The sequence below is a fragment of the Pseudonaja textilis genome, chromosome 3 (assembly GCF_049901715.1).
Source record: "Pseudonaja textilis isolate UNSWEBS1 chromosome 3, rPseTex1.2, whole genome shotgun sequence".
Taxonomy (NCBI): domain Eukaryota; kingdom Metazoa; phylum Chordata; class Lepidosauria; order Squamata; family Elapidae; genus Pseudonaja; species Pseudonaja textilis.
In genome coordinates, this window is record NC_141992.1 from 194,332,055 (window position 1) to 194,349,023 (window position 16,969).

Here is a 16,969-nt window from a genome sequence, read left to right on the forward strand (position 1 = left end):
GGGCCAGATTTGAACCTCCAGCATTCCATACAATTTGTCAATTGGACAAGTTAATCTGCTCAAATCCAAGTAATTACATCTTGGCTGAATGGGGTGGCCAAATTCACACTGTATGTAACCATCTCACCCCATTGGGACTCTCCTGAGGAGGCAATGGGACTCGACCCATTGGGACTAGCAGAGAAGACATGGTGTGGACCTTGTCAGTCAAGGAATTATCCTGGGGTCCAGGAAAATGGCCTTTTCTGCTGTGGCCCCTGCCCGTTGGGAACATCTGTCTGTCTATCTGTCTGCCTCTGCGTCTCATCTATCTCATCTATGTCTATTTCATCTATCTATCTCATCTATCTATCTATCTCTAGCTATCTAGCTATCAATAGCAATAGCATTTAGACTAATATATTGCTTCACAATGCTTTACAGACATCTCTAAGTGGTTTTCAGAGTCAGCGTATTGCCCCCAATATAAGGATAAAAGGCTGAGTCAACCTTGAGCCTGGTGAGATTCAAACTGTCAAATTGCAGGCAGCCGGCAGGCAGCAAAAGTAGCCTGCAGTATTGCATTCTAACCACTACTCACTCACTCTCTTTCTCTCTCTCTCTATCTATCTATCTATCACATATCACCTATCTATCTATCATCTCTCGGAGGGGTCCTTGTTGGTCTCTGAACTTGTTTGTTTTCTTGCAGATGTTTCATTACCCTAACTAGGTAACAATATCAATGCTAGTAAAGAGTGCTGTTTGCTGACAATTTATATTCTACCTGCCTGCCTGCCTGCCTGCCTATCTATCTATCATCTATCTATCTATCTATCTATCTATCTATCTATCTATCTATCTATCTATCTATCTCTTTAAAAAAAAAACTATTTTCAGGGTCACATCCTTGACTTACAACCACCACTGAGTCCAAAATTCCCATTGCTAAACAAGACAATTGTCCCTTGTTACAACTTTAACCTTGTCAGTTAGAATTGTCACAGCTGTTAAGTTAGGAACCCAGTTGTTAAATGAATCTGGCTGCCCCATTGACTTTGCTTGTCAGAAGGTCACAAAAGGGGATCACATGACCCCAGGACACCGTGACCATCATAAATATGAGCTGGTTGACAAGCATCTGAATTTTGATCATGTGACCATGGCTGCTGCTACAAGGGTTGGAAGTGTGAAAAATGGTCCTATGTCCCCCTATTTTTTTTACCAGCCTTGTAAATTTCCAAAAATACCGGAAGTGATGAAACGGGGCTAGAAGAAGCCTTTGGGAGGCCGAAAAAGGCCTCAAACCAGTCAAAAATCAGCTGTGAGGCGTAGTGCAGGTAAGGGGGCAGCGGCAGGGGATTATTACATGCACATTTGTAGGGGGGTGCATTGCCTTCTGGGTGTTGGCACATGAGTCCAACCATGTGCACAGTTTTGGGCACAGGAGCCCAAAAAGGTTAGCCACCACTGAATTAGGGCATCGGTCGGAACCCTGACAGCGAGCCAACTCTGATCTCAGGGTCTCCTGCTTGGGCGGCGGGATTGGACTAGACGACCTACAACAGGGGTGTCAAACTTGTGTCATCACAGCAGCATCACAGGATGTGTTGAAACTTTTTTCCCCTTCACTAAACTGGGTGTGGGCAGCACGTGACACATCTGGCCCGCAGCCCATGAGTTTAACATCCCTGACCTAGAAAGTCCCTTCCAAACTCTGTTAATCTGTATCTGTACCTATCTGCAATCATTCAACAGATTAATAATCATGGTTTAATTCTTCATTGCCGAAGAATCATAGAGGCCTTGTTTGTTATAATCAAAGTTTCCTTTTCCAGTATTCCGATGTTTGCATCGTTCCTTCGGATGTGCCGCAAATCATTTTCTCTGATTACTATAAATCAGCTCTTTGGAGACCAAGTCTTGACTTGTTGTCTAAAGCAATATTTCTAATCAAATTTGAGGCATCGGCTTCAATAATCAATTTAGCATATCTGCTACCATCCTCCACTTTATTGTATGTTTTAATTGCACTTTAATTATTTGCAAATCCCACTCAGAGGAATTGGAAGATTTTTTTTAAATTTTTAATTTACTGAACAAATCATAAAAGTGAAGAACAAAAGAAATCTCACAGCCCACTCAATCATTAATTAATTTTATGTATCTCTCAAAATCTCATGAAGTTTTAGCTCCTCTAATTTTCAAGGTTGTGGGTATTTATTTATTTTTTAGAAAAAATAATGATGCTGCCAAAAAAAGTGATTTCTGTTCTTCATCATCCTAAAAGGAAGCTGCATTTCACATTGCTGAAATCAGCAACATGTTGATTGATTTTTCCACAGTGCTTTAGACATCATATACATTTTAAAATCCATAATATTACTGGACTTGAATGTAATTGTTGTGGTTAGCCGGCAGCACGTGGGGACGGTGGAGGAGAGCGAGGACTCGGATGAGGGGCCAGGACCGTCGGGGATTGAACTGCTACCTTCAGGGATCATGGGGGCTGGCAGCAGTGATGATGAGGTTCCTGAGGAGCCTGAGCTAAGTCCCCGTGAGCACAGGATGATTCATAGAAGAGAACAACTGCAGAAGCACAGGCAACTTGGGAGTAAGGATGCAACATAATGGCCCCTCCCTCCAGGGAATATAAACCTGGTTTCAAAAGGGTTTTGCTTTTGCAGAAAGCAAAAATGTTTGAAGAACTAAGCATTGTGTAGAGACTCTGGCTTATCTGAAGAATTCTGTCAAGGCTTTTCTGGTTGGACTAATTGGCTGCAAGACATCTTTTCTCTACAAAGAAGTTTACTGTAGATTAAAGCTGTGAAGGTTTGAGTTGCTACGTTTGTTTGAGATTTTCTTGCTGGTATCAGGGTTGGGTCAGAACAGTATTCCAGCATCTCCAGAAGTTGTGAATGCTCCAACACTGGAAGTTTTTAAGAAGAGATTGGACTACTATTTGTCTGAAATAGTATAGGATTTCCTGCCTGAGCAGGGGGTTGGACTAGAAGACCTTCAAGATCCCTTTCAACTGTATTATTCTGTATTCTGCTATCTCTTTCTAAATGGCTTGCCACTGTAGACATTTTTAATGTCTTCATTCGATCCCAGATCTTAATAGGAACACTCTAAAAGAAAGATGTGCTGTAAATCTCAAGATTTCTACTATAACTTTTATCCTTCTTCTATGAGCCTCTTTTTTCGTACTACAGATAGTCCTCGACTTACAACAGTTCATTTAGTGACCATTCAAAGTTACAACAGCACTAAAAAAAGGGACGTGATTGTTTTTCACACTTATAACTATAGCAACATCCCCTCAGTCATGTGATCAAAACTCGGACCCTTGGCAACTGGCAACTCATATTTATGACAGTTGTAATGTTCCAGGATCAGTGGCGGTATTCTACCGGTTCGGCCTAGTTCTGGCAAGCCTGTAGCAGCGATGAGCGGTGGAGACTGAACCAATTCTCTCCACCTCTCTGCTGTTGGAGCTCACCCGCCCGCCCAGGCTCCCATACTCATGTTTATCCACTGAATTTGAAGTGCAGCTGCTTTGTGTGGCACAGTAGGGTGCCACGCGGCAGCTGCTGAAGCAACTGGGATTGTGCAGGCTTGCAGGAGGTGAGTTAGAATGCCTCTGCACCTGCGCAAAGTGCACATTCGGTGCACACATGCATGCAAAGTGTGTGCACGTGAGCAAAGCCATGCCCACTGGACCCGTGGCATAAATTTTGGACTCAGTATCTCATCGTAAGTTGAGGACGTACCTGTAGCAGAACGTGCTGCCATTATTTTCAATAATCTCTTATTTAATCTTATAAACTGTATGCTTGCTCTCACCACCACCATCTCGCCTCCAAAATAAGTGGATAATGAAAACTACGGGGTTAGATTCTTGAAAAAGCAACCTTCAATTTAGGATAGAGAACAGTACAACAGCAGAAGCAGGGAAGCATAATCTGGAAACAAAATAAAATAAAAAGCACAGAGTAATTGAATGGCAAAATAGATGTTTTGCACACTCAAAGTCCAGGAACAGCAATGCTAGAACTTCTCCAGACTAAGAAAGATCTTCAGAAGGAAGCACATTTTAAATGAAATTCGGGAAACTTTTTGGGGGGCTGAAAGATCCCCCTCTCCTTTAAAAACCTAATCTCTGTAGGGAAATGTTGTTTGCAGAGATTTTTCCAATTTCTTGCTGGTACATAAGAAGTAAGGGAAAACTTAGCTAGTAATATCCTCAGAACATGTGCTGCTCTTTGGGTAGTCAGGGAACAAGGCGACTGTGTGAACAGAGAACCTGAGGTTCACAAGGTAGTCTAATGTGAACAAGAACGTATTTTCCAGATATCTACAAGCAAGACCTAGTCCAGATGTCTCCAAACTCGGCAACTTTAAGACTTGTGGACTTCAACTCCCAGAATTCCTCAGCCAGCCATCTATCTATCACGCATCTCTTAAATTTCTACCCCAGGAGTGATCAAACTCAATTTCATTGAGGGCCACATCAGGGTTGTGTTTGACCTCGGAGGGGGTGGTGTGGCCAGGGTGGGCACGGCCAGCTCAACATCACTTGTGTCAGGGGTGTCTGTGGTGGTGCGAGCACTCTACTAGCAAAAACAGACAATTGAGTTCCATTTTTGGCTGTGACCGCCTCTTGCAACCCTCTGCCAGAGAAAACGGATCTCAGGAGAGCCGCCATGGGCCAGAGCTAAACACCCCATGGGTCAGATCTGGGTCCCAGTCCTTGAGTTTGACATCCCTGTTCTACACCATTCAATTTTATGGATGCATTTATTCTGGTGAGCATAACTGGCCATCGCCCTGATTCATAAGTGTTTAGGTGATCAGGCCTCAGGGAGGCTAATTAGCACTTAGTGCACCCAAACCTATGGTTATGAGGAGCTAACCATAGAGAAATCCCTCTTAAACTAGTTTATGGCTGCACTGGTTGAGTGATCCTGTTATATCCGGTCCAGACAATTGAATTACCCATTTAAAGTTGGACAGACTTTAAACAAGAATAGGAATTCCTGCAGAGACACAGCGAGGAAGTCTTGTCTTGTGGGAGGTGTTTTTAAGACTCACTTATGTTTCTCCTTTCTACGTTCATCTGTTTCTCACTACACCCTGTTTAATCCTCTAGGTTTGAGGAATCTCAGGATCATGACAAAGTCTCCTCAGAGATATATTTTTGTGAAGGAAATTCCAAGGAGAGTCTGGTGTTAGGAACATCTAGTTAAAGCAACTCCATTTAAAATCAATTGTTAGAAGAAGAATAGTTTTGGCAATTGCCTATATTAACTGTATCAGGGAAGGGAGGGAAGGAGGAAAAGAAGGAAGGAAGATAGACAGGAGGAGAGAGGAAGGGAAGGGAGGGAGGAAGAAATATGAATAGGAGGAGGGAGGGGGGAGGGAATATCCCCTCTCCTAGAAGAATGAAATATTTTGAGAAATATTAAAATGGCAGAATATTATATTTCCCTGGATGCGAAATGGAGAAGCATGCTCCTGGAGACAGAAAGAGACAGCCCTCACCTTCCTTAATAGCCCACAGCAGATGTCAGCACTTAAGAGATAGAAGACAGAGCTAGCTCTATTGAGAAGCAAATTCCCTGCAGCAAGGTCTGAACAAAGATAGAGTTAGCCCTCAGCCACAATAGGAATTGCCCAACGAGCCTCTTCATTGCATCAGCCAAACTTCAACCAAGCTTGGCTCAGACAACCTACAGAGCCAGCTAGGACCCCTACAAGAGCCAATAGAATACATGTTCTTGCACAGGAACAGGAAGCTCAAGTTCAAAACCCAAGGTAAGGTATAAATACCCCTCACTCTCAACTCCATGTGGTCAGCTGCCCAGAGCCATGTGCTTGGAGGTTCTGCTTCACCATTAAACTCTCTTTCCAATCAGCCTCCAGCCTCCATTTTGTCTCCAGTGCCTTTCTCCCAGCTTCGAACTGAACCAGATAGATATTTCTTCCAACAGGAAGAAGGAAGGAAGAAAGGAAGGAAGGAAGGAAGGAAGGAAGGAAGGAAGGAAGGAAGGAAGGAAGGAAGGAAGGAAGGAAGGAAGGAAGGAAGGAAGGAAGCTTGGTCTACAAGCATATCCTCAGCAAGTCAAAGGACAAAGCATTGGGGAATCCTTCCTGAGAGCAACCAGCATTTTTCTCCCTACTAGTATTAGTATTAATATCTGTTTCTATTTTTATTAAACCAAGGGATACCCTGTCTTCTTTTGTGAGGAAATAAAAATATATTCATCCACCTCTGTGCACCATTCTTGTTCAAGCATTCCCAGATAAAATTCCTGTGCACGCAGGTACAACCGTACACCGACAAACACGCAAACATCCTGCCAGGCACACACGGAACACTCACGCCAAGGAAAGTCAACACTGAACCCGATGGTTTTTTTAAAAAACACAAAAGTGAAATAAATAAGACCCTTTAAATAGATAAATAAATAAATAAATACCCATTCATTCTGACCGTTCCTTAAATCACACCCACGTACACACCGAGAGCTTGACAAGCCTGGTGGATATTTGACACATACCAACAAAAAGTTTAAAAGAAAAATCATTTTAAAATCCATCCTTTCCTCCCGAGCAATGGTTCCACCATTGTTTTCCTCGTGTATGTTCATAATGCATATCCGTTTTTACAAAATGCATGCTTGTTTTTTTTTTTTTCAAATATATATATATATGTATATATTTATATATTTTCCATAAGGATTTGACCTGGCAAGCAAAAGTAACCTTCCTTTCCTGCCTTGTTCTTAAAAGACAAATAAAAAACCAAAAGTCAATACGATCTAAGAAATTTCTAGCCATTTCAAAACAGAAAGAGAGAACGTACGTACAATGGTTCGCTCGGTATATGGACCATTTATGGTGCATGCTTGACTCAGCAAAAAAGAAAACAAATTGAAAAAAACCTGCAGCTCTTTCCTACTTCCATTTTTCTTCCTTTTCTTTTGTTTCTCGCCCCCCCACTCTTTGGGATCAAAAAAAAAAAATGCAGGCCAGAAAAAAACATTTATCCAGAGGAAGAATAGATAGGAAATCAAATCGATATACCTGATGCTTCGATAGATACTTTTGTTAGTCGCATGGCACTAGTAGTGGAATTGTGCGTGTGCACCCGTACCGACACACTCAACACTCACATACACACCCCCAGTTCACACATATCATGACCTGCTTTGTGAAGGAGAAGAAAGAGGTTTTCGTTTTGGTTTTTTGTTTTTTGTTTTGTTTTTGTTTTTTAGGTCAAGCGTGCCAAAGGGCACGAGAAAGCTGACAGGTGCGTAACTTTGGAATTGAAATACCCACTTCCCATCACCTCAAAAATCTCGGATCGTGGAGGGAAGGTTAATTGTAAGGCATTATTTTTGCTGGAAAATAAGTCTGTCCATGCTTCGTGCGCCAGAGCTGAGTTTCAGGGGAGTAGTGTCCTTCCCTTGAATGTGTATTTTTTTTTCTTTTTTTCTCTCCTGGATTTATGTTAGCCTCACTCTGGTTCACTCGAGAAATTGTTTTCATTTTAAAAATTAATAATCTTGGGAAACAAACGTGCCCACCCCCATAAACCCTGCAAAGAAAACGCCTTCAGATAGATTTGCGTCGTCTCATCAACCTGTGATGGTCTGTAAAGCTGTGCAATCCAGCGGAGATCGAACTGATGGGGGAGGGGAACAGGCTGTTTTTTAATGTGCTTGGTGAGATCTCCTCAATCTTGTAGGAGATGGAGTGAAAGTATTGGAGGTTCAGCTTGGAGCTGAAGGAATTTTGGTGGGAAACCACCCGGCTGGTGTATTCGTGGGACCTGTAACACATGCAGGAACAATCGGACTGAAGATCCGTCACCTCGGCCTTGTACCGCGGGCGGCCATGTTGAGAGTCTTCTTGAATGTGGACCACCATGCTGCTCCGGTTTCCCGCCAGGGAGGCCCTCTCCTCAGCCTCTCGCCTCTCTTCCTCAATGTTCATGAACAACCTGAGAACAACCAGATTGAGAAAAGCTCCAATGACAGTTAATCCCACTAGGATGTACATAAAGCTAAAGGCCACGTAGAGCGGCTTTTTCTGAAGGGCTCCTTTCGTCTGAAGGGCCACATAGTCTCCAAACCCGATTGTAGTCAATGTGATGAAACAGTAATAGAAGGCCTGGAAGAAGGTCCACTCCTCACAATGAGAGAAGGCAGCTGCTCCAATGCAGAGGGTACCGATGCAGGAGAAGAAGCCGACGGCCACCATGTTCTCCATGGAGACCTCGGTTCTTCTCATCCGGCAACACTTTTTCATCCGTTGCAAGAGGTACTTGACAAAGGTGTTCATGCGTTCACCAAGGCTCTGGAACATGACAAGGGTGAGTGGGATGCCCAGGGCAGCGTAGCACATGCAGAAGGCCTTCCCTGCATTCGTCCCGGGGGCAGCGTGGCCGTAACCTGGAGAAGCAAAAAACAACAACATGGATAAGTGATGGAAGAGAAGGACAGGGATGATTGCAACCAAGGGATGGTGAGAAGGATAGGATAGGACCAGACAGGACAGGACAGAACAGGACAGAACAGAACAGAATAAAATAGAATAGAATTCTTTATTGGACAAATGTGATTGGACACGCAAGGAATTTGTCTTGGTGCAAATGCTCTCAGTATACATAAAGATAAGATAAAATACATTCATCAAGAATCATAAGATACAACACTTAATAATAGTCAAAGGGTACAGTAAGCAATCAAAGGATGTGATAACTACAGCCCTTGAGATATGAGGAATGTTTGGGACTCTTTGTGGGGTGGAAAAGAAAGGCACAGCCTGGAGGGCAGTGGGGGGAAAGGAGGGAGATGGTTTATTCTCTTGTTCCAAACATTTTTTTCCAAAAGGCAACTGGACTTTCTTGGTTGTTTTCCCTTTGAAAGTGTTTTGCTTCACACCCAAGCAGCTTCTTCAGGTCTAAAGTCAAATCATCCAGATCATGGTGGTCCCAAGTGCTTTTTTTCAAAGGGCAACTTGGACTTTCTTGGTATTTTCTTTAAAACTGTTTCGCTTCTCATCCAAGAAGAACTGAAGAAGCTTCTGGGATGAGAAGCAAAATGCTTTCAAAGAAAAACCCAAGAAGGTCCAATTGTCTTTTGGAAAAAGCACCTTTGGGCCAATGAAACTCAGAAAACACCAAGGATCTCTTACCTCTTGCATACCCTCAATTTATGATCGCATCACTAAGAGATGAAAATTCTGGTTGCATTGTTAAGTTGAGGTCTACCTGTATAGGTGATGTCATTTTGGCTACTACCAGATACCTTATGTGTACTGTAGTCCACAGAACTGGGGGCGGGGGGGTGGGAACACTCCAAAATAAAGCTGCCATCATGGCCACAGGAAGTTGTCCAGCCTTGAATTGATTGTTAGGGCCACTCCTTCTAAGTGACACTTTTCTCAAAGAAGCAAGATTCCTTATTACCTGAAATGAACCTTTTACAACTCATCAGTTACTCCATGCACAGTTTCCCAGGGTTGGCTTCAACCACATCAAATCCTCCCCGATTAATTTCCTATACAAAGCATTTTTAGATAGAATGTTTGTCACTCATCTGCTACCTGAAAAGATTCTGCATCAGAAAAAATGCTTAATATTGTTTTTCATCCTGCAATCCAGAATTAGACCATTTAGAATACATAATGGAAAAAAAAGAGTCTTGAGAGTTAACAAGGTTGATATTATTACAGGACCTAGTTGTTCTACTTCAGATACCATGAAGCCTCCTCCCATATATATTCTTTGGAGAACGGGCATCAGAATTTCATTTTTTAATGTGAGCCAGGAAAAAGTGACAATAAAGGTTATCTTATCTTCTTAAGTGTCTCCCATTGTCTCCTGCTGCATTTAGCTGTCCTAACTTTAGATGGTGATCTGATCATCTGTTACAGCTAATAGAGAGGTTTTCGTTGTCTCTGTTGTGGAAGCTGCACTGGCTGCCAATCTGATTCCAGATACCATTCAAGATGCTGATTACCACCTTTAAATCCCTACATGGCTTGGGGCCAGGCTATTTGAAAGGCCATCTCATCCCCATCTATCTGGCCTACCTGGACTGGAAGGCATGGTATGTTATAGGTCCCATTGATTAGGGATGTACCTGTGATGATCTGGGGCGTGGCACAAAGGCAACACAGTCAGATAGTCAGTAGGAGTCCCTTTATTAGCTCCAACTTTGCTCCCAATGTCCTGGTTACCTTCTGGGCTAAAGAAAAACTCTTCCAAGAACAGCCATTGGCTGCAGAGAATCAAGTCAACAAAAACTGAAACTATAAGTCCAATCAAGGCAAGATGAGGTAATTAGTCTGGCAGGGCAAGAGAAGGAATTCCAGATGTGAAGGAACAGCAATAATTCAACATGGTTGGATGGAACCAAAGTCAACACAAGATAAACTCAAGTTTGTTCCCAGCAGATGCCACACTCAGCATGCATTTTTTAAAAATTCTCTTCTCAAGTGTAGCTAACGAAGGGAATCCGGCCCCTTTCCTCCCCTATAAGCCACACAACCCACGTTGCTCTCTTTTCCGTTCCTCCCTGCATGCCCTAGGATGAAGTGGGGGTGGGCCTGGGTCTTTCTCTGAACTCCCTCTCCCTTGTTCTACCTCTTCCCTGCTCTGCCCAACTGAACTTTGCCTTCCCCAGTTTCCTCCACAGCCAACAGAGGCACATTCCCACTCCCTGTCAGCTGTTCATCTTCCTTCTCGGATTCAGACTCCAACAAGGGCATGACAGTATCTCTTGTGTGATCATAAACAAGGGACTTCTCAGTGGCAGCCCCCCTTCTCTATGCAACATCATTCTGCCCCAAGTGTTCTGACCCAGCCCTCACACAAGCAAGAAACAGATTCCCTGAAAAGAAAAAGCCCCTTTATTTACACATTGGGAATTAGCTGCATTCACCAAAAGAAAGTCCAGGCAAGAGTCCTGCAAGAAGTTAACCAAAACAATAGTCCTTATCAGCTTGTTATGATAAATGCAAGGCCGTGATCTCCCAGCTGGGAGGCTGCAAATTAAGTCAGTTCAAATAGAGAAAAAGACAGACCTCAGTTCTGGCAAGACAGTCTTTCTCGCATGAAACACACAAGGAGCAAACTTTCCAGAAATGTGAATGGTTGTCTACGACAACTAAACCACACCCTATTTATTCCTAAGCCAGGGAGGGGCCATTCAGCATCCCCAGCCAGGACTTCTGGTTTGAAGGGCTTTGGCGACAGACAGAAATCCGCAATCGTGCACGGTTTCTGTCTGAGCTTGCCACTGGAGCACCCTGAGCCAGCTGGTTTCGGGGCTAAGCCACCCCGTAGAGGTGGTGAAGAGGGGGGAGACTACCAGCAGGGTTGAGGAGAGTCGCATCTCTTCTCCTTAGCTGGCCATTGCTCCCTTTCCCGAAGGCAGTTGCAGCGGTGGTCAGAAATGGCCACCACAAAGGAGAACTCAACTGGAAAAGAATGTGCAGGAGGAAGATAAGAAGTGAACGTTTTGGCTGACCGGGTTAAATTGTAAAAGCAACAACTAAGGTACCCTGGAATTTAAACTTACAAAAAATAACATCGCTCCCAAAGAAGAGTCGGAAGCAGAAAAGGAAAGGGAAAAGGGAAAGGTTTGGCTTTTGTATTCTTCTCTCTCCTTCCCTATACTGACAACTAAGAGATTTAAATAAGAAATTGGAAAAATCCACTTTGACATCAATAGGCAATTAAACTGAAAATATAACTAAATGCCAAAGGGATAATAAAGATTTCTGGACATTAAAATTTTTCTTTTTCATAAGCAGGAAGGGAGAGAAAAAGAATAAGGGCAGAATCTGGAAGAGGGAGGAGACTGCCGGGAATTAAAAAGAATTTACAGTAAAACTTCAACAAGACTTCTAAAAGATACATTTTAACTGAAACTTTGCAACTAAATAGTAACCCCAGGAAGAGAAAGTGAAAAAAAAGAGTAAAAAAAGAAACAGCTTGCGTGTATTTGGATTATATGGTGATCTTTGGATTATTGATTATTATATTTGAATGACTAAAATCAATCGGGTGGTTGTTTAAAAATTTATACAATGGCACCACTTCTGGATGAATTGAAAATGGAACTTTAAAAGTACAAAGAAGATGCACAAGAAGGGAAGGGTTCTTTTGGCTTTGTTTTTCAATTCTTAGAAAAGGAGATTTGGAACTATGAGAAACAACAAGAAAAGACTGCAAAACAAGAAGACTGGGACAAAGAAGAAGCCACCTTTATGAACAAGTAATTTTATGTGGGGAAGAAAAAGGAAAGGGGGGAAAGAGAAGGGAGAATTTAAGGCTGAAAAAAACAACCAAAGAAAAGAAAAATAATTTGAAAAATAAGTATAATACTGGAAAGCAACAGAAAAGGGGAATACAGAAGAGAGAAATAGAGGTAAAGAGACAAGGGGGTAAAAGGGGGAGAGAGAAGAAGAGAGGGAAGAAGGAAAGGAAAAGAAGTTACAAAGGACCGGGGCAAGATATAGAGAAACAGGACCTATTTAGAGATAATGGGTGAAAATCTAACTGAAAAAGGGATTCTGTAAAGGTACATAAGATTGTATTGTTATGTTAGTAATAGAAATAACTTTAGAAAATTGGAAACAACATATGATTAAAATGAGGGATAAAATAGTTAGTGTAATTTAATGAAATGTTTGTGAATAAAATAAGTGAAATAAAATAAATGAGAAAAATGAATTAGGAAGGAAAGGGAACATTTTAATTAGTTAATGTTTTATAAAATATAAGTGAAGGGGGGGGGAATTAACTATGGAAAGCTTATAATTGTTCCCATAGAAGTATGATATTTAATTGAAAAGTAATGTTAAAGATGTTAAGACTTTAATGAATATTAATATTAATGATAGAATTGAATTGGAATGGAATGTTGTTTTAATTATATTATACATTTATAATTTTTTCTTTTTTTAAGAATACAGTGTGTATTTTAAGAATGTACCAAGCAGAATCCGAATGGAGGTTTTGTATTATATTGAATGTTACAACTTTAGGGAAAAGATATAAAGGCGTCATACTCCAATCAGTAACTACAGCAGAAATTTTGTTTAATGAGAAAAGATAATAGATAATTGAAACAGGACAGACAAAAAATATAAATACAATGATCTGAATTGAGATGAGATAATTAAAATAAAATTGAGAAAATTAAAAGACGGGAGAAGCTATGCAGAAAATGTAAAATAGTAATAAGAAATGGAATAGAATATAAAAATGAGCATGAACCTGAATTTGTGTCTGTTCGAAGAAATGTAACCCGGGATTACGCTACTTTCAAAAAAGATGTTTTATTTGTATTTTTTTTCTCCTTGTGAAAACTCAAATAAAATTTACAAAAAAAAAAAAAAAGCATCCCCAGCCAGCTCATTGTCCAGTCATTGTTCACCTCTTCTATCTGCTCTGTGCATATGTGCATCTGGAACAGGCCCCAGCTGTTCCTCCTCCTCACTCAACTCTGACTCCACAGGCAGCTGCCTCTCTGGCTAGGAAATGCTAGATGGCCCTGGCTCTATCTCTGTGTCTGATGCTGAGCATCCATCAGAGCCTTCCCCAAGCTCCAGAACATGCCCACGTTCTTCCCCAACCTCCTCATCATCTGAGTCTGCAGCCAGCTCTGCTGGCAGTTGGGGGGGGCCACAACACCAAGGTAGAGTTGGCACATAACATAGTGCTTGTAGATGTTGTAAACTTTAACTCTGGTACTTTCCAGACAGTCTGGCTGTGCTGCCAGAAACTATTGATATGTAGTCGAACATCAGCCAGCTATCCTCAAAATACACAATGGAGACTTCTGAACCCAAAATCTGCCACATTGACTTTCTCAACAACAACTAAATGAAGTTGGGAAGCTTATGTTCATGAGGTATTGTACTCCTGAATTCTGAATTCTCTTGCATGTCTGGAAAATGAGTCTTCATCCAGATCAGAATAGCAGTAGCACTTAGACTTATATACCACTTCACAGTGCTGTACAGCCCTCTCTAAGCGGTTTACAGAGTCAGCCTCTTGCCCCCAACAATCTGGGTCCTCATTTTACCAACCTCTGGAGGATGGAAGGCTGAGTCAACCTTGAGCCTGGTGAGACTCGAACTGCCAAATCTCAGGCAGCCAGCAGTCAGCAGAAGTAGTCTGACATACCGCATTCTAACCACTGCACCACTATGGCTCTTACAGGATAATAGAATTGGAAGGAACCTTGGAGGTCTTGGAGGTCAACTCCCTGGACAGGAAACCCTATACCACGAGCCCCCAACTTCCAGTCCACAGACTGGTGCTGGGCCACTGCCCATTTGGAACAGGGTTGCACAAGCAGCAAGTGAGTCCAGGAGCATGTGAAGCTGCATTTCTGCAAGCAGCATGTGTGTGTGTGTGTGTGTGCAAAATCATCCCCATTGCCACTGTTGCCACCACTGCCAGTCTGCAGAGCTGGAAAAATTAGAGACCGCTGCCCTATATGATTCTGTACAAATGGCTATCCAATCTCTTCTAAAGAAAACTTCCAGCAATGGAGCACCATAGATTCTGGAAGTAAGCCATTCCATTGATTAATTGTTTTCTCTTTCAGGAAATTTCTCCCTTAATTCTGGATTGATTCTCTCCTTGAATAAGTTTCCATCTGCTACTTCTTTTCCTGCCCTTTGATGCCTTGGAGAATAGGTGGAGCCCCATCTGAGACAATCTCTCAAATATTGTAAGATTGTTATCATATTGCCCCAATCCTTCTCTTCATTAGACTAGATACACAGTTCCTAAAACCGTTCATTGTATATTTTAACCTCCAGCCCCCTTTGTTACGCTTCTCTGATAATCAGGTAGCTGTTCTGATCTCTGTACATGTGCAGGCTGGGAATCGGCTCCAGCTACGCCCCTGCCTCACTGCTGTCTGACTCCAAAGGCAGCTGATAACTGCCAGCCTGTCCTGGCACAATCTCTGCCTCTGACGCAGAGTCCACGTCCAAGTCTTCCTCAGCCTCCAGGACTGGCCCAGGTTCCTTCCCAACCTCCTCACTGTCCTACTCTACTAGCCACCGCTGAGCCAACACAGTAGCTGTTTCCACATGCCAGTGGAGGCTTAGTTATGGTATTTCAAGTTTATTTATTTATGAAATTTATTTGCTGCTCATCTGTGTCCAATGACTCTGGGAAGCTTACAACATATTTTCCCCCAAGAAATTATAACCAAATATGATTTGTCTATGGAGATTCTCAGCCATCCAGGTCATGTTTGTCCCAAAGATGTTTTTTGAAGAGGCAACTGGATTTTCTGGTTTTTCTTTGAAGACATGTCGCTTCTCATCCAGTAAGCTCTGAAGAAGCATCTCGGATGAGAAGTGAAATGTCCTCAAAATAAAAACAGAAAGTCCAGTTGCCTCTTGAAAAAAAACACCATTGGGAAAGCTAAAGGGAAGCTCTCCAAAACTTGGAATGAAAATTGCAATCCAGAGAATCAAGGATTCGTCAGGATCATCTGGCTTGAGAAGGAAGTTTGTGGGATCTCTTCTTCTCAGAGGCAAATTCAGAGTTGTGTTCCAGGATTTGTGTTCAAATACCTTTGGGACAAGTATGATTTGCTTTGGTCAATGCAATACAGAAAGTGCCCTAGAAGGGAGGCCACAGCTGTGATATAAGGATATCTGCAAGAGGGATCTAAAGGCCTTGGGAATGGACATCAACAGCTGGTGGAAATGTGGACCTCTGGTTTTTCAGCTTGGAGGCAAAAGATGCATCGTGGCCTTCTCCAATTCGAAGAAGAGACAGTCGTTCATCAGGCTGAGGCAAAGAGGCAGTCCAGAAAAATCTGAGGACTGGACAGGGGACAGACTGCATCTGTCCTCAGTGTGGAAAGGATTGGCACTCTCGAATTGGTCTTTTTTTTTGTTTTTTTGGTCTTTTTAACCACACTAGATACTGTTTTAAGACCTCTTTTCAGAGCATATACCATAGTCTCTTGAGACTGAAGGATGCCAATTCAATTCACAAAAATATTTTTGACTCAAATCAAAGAACTTCCTTCAAAAAGTTCTCCAAAAAGCAGTTTCTGGTAACCACATGAAGTTTGACTGTCCCAACCTCCAGATTTTCTCTTTCTATCCTGTAGCTGAGCTGATTTCCACCAAATCTTGTCTAAAAGTGAATTTCAGGACAAAGGAAATGCAGTTTGGAATATATATTTCATTTGTAAAACTCCCTATTATTTTCTTTTATTGATTATGTGCTATCACATTATTGTCAACTCTTAGTGACCATAGAGATACATTTTCTCCAACATTATTTACAAGCTGCTTTTCTGCCAGGGTATGCTTGAAGCAGTGGACAATTGACAGCAAATAAATCAAACGTTGTTTTCATTCTTCACTGAATGGCAAGAGAGATTGGATGATCACCAAGTTCCAATTTTTCGCACTGTATGACTCTGAAATAAAAATTAATTGTGAAACTTACTACCGGAGAGGAGACTGTAGAAGATGCCAACAGCTGGCTGACTTTCTCCATGCTGAGAAGCTAAGTAAGATCAGATGTGTTTAGTAGTTTGGAAATATTAGGACTGCACTTTACAGTGAGCAGGGACAAAATCTCCCCAGAAGAGAATAACAAATAATTTCTTTATTGCCACCAAGAAAACTGTGCAGTTGTCTTCAGGCACTCATTAAGGATCAAAGTGAACTTGAAAACATTTTTAACTTCAGGACGATAAGGCACCACCAGTTACAAACTCCAAATCTCCCTTTAAAGAAACCTATAAATAGCTTGCTTAAAAATCCCTGAGGTAGGAACGCTTGTTATTCTTGGGAAGACTACAAAGTGCCTGATATGAGCAAAACGCAAGTATGTTTTGCACACTGTAAACTAAAATTGAACTAATTAAAATTATAAAAGCAGCCAACCTTCCCTTGATGCTAGGCAGTGAACTGTACCGAC

General features: G+C 42.0%; 1 protein-coding gene across 1 annotated transcript in view; it reads right to left on the minus strand.

Moving 5' to 3' along the window:
* Window positions 1-7,057: 7,057 nt before the first annotated feature.
* KCNK9 (potassium two pore domain channel subfamily K member 9) overlaps window positions 7,058-16,969 on the minus strand; it is a 121,836-nt gene continuing 111,924 nt past the window's right edge. Inside the window, exon 2 of the mRNA XM_026716034.2 lies at window positions 7,058-8,438. Coding sequence (XP_026571819.1) covers window positions 7,600-8,438 — 839 coding nt within the window. The 3' untranslated portion in view covers window positions 7,058-7,599. The remainder of the gene's footprint in view (window positions 8,439-16,969) is intronic.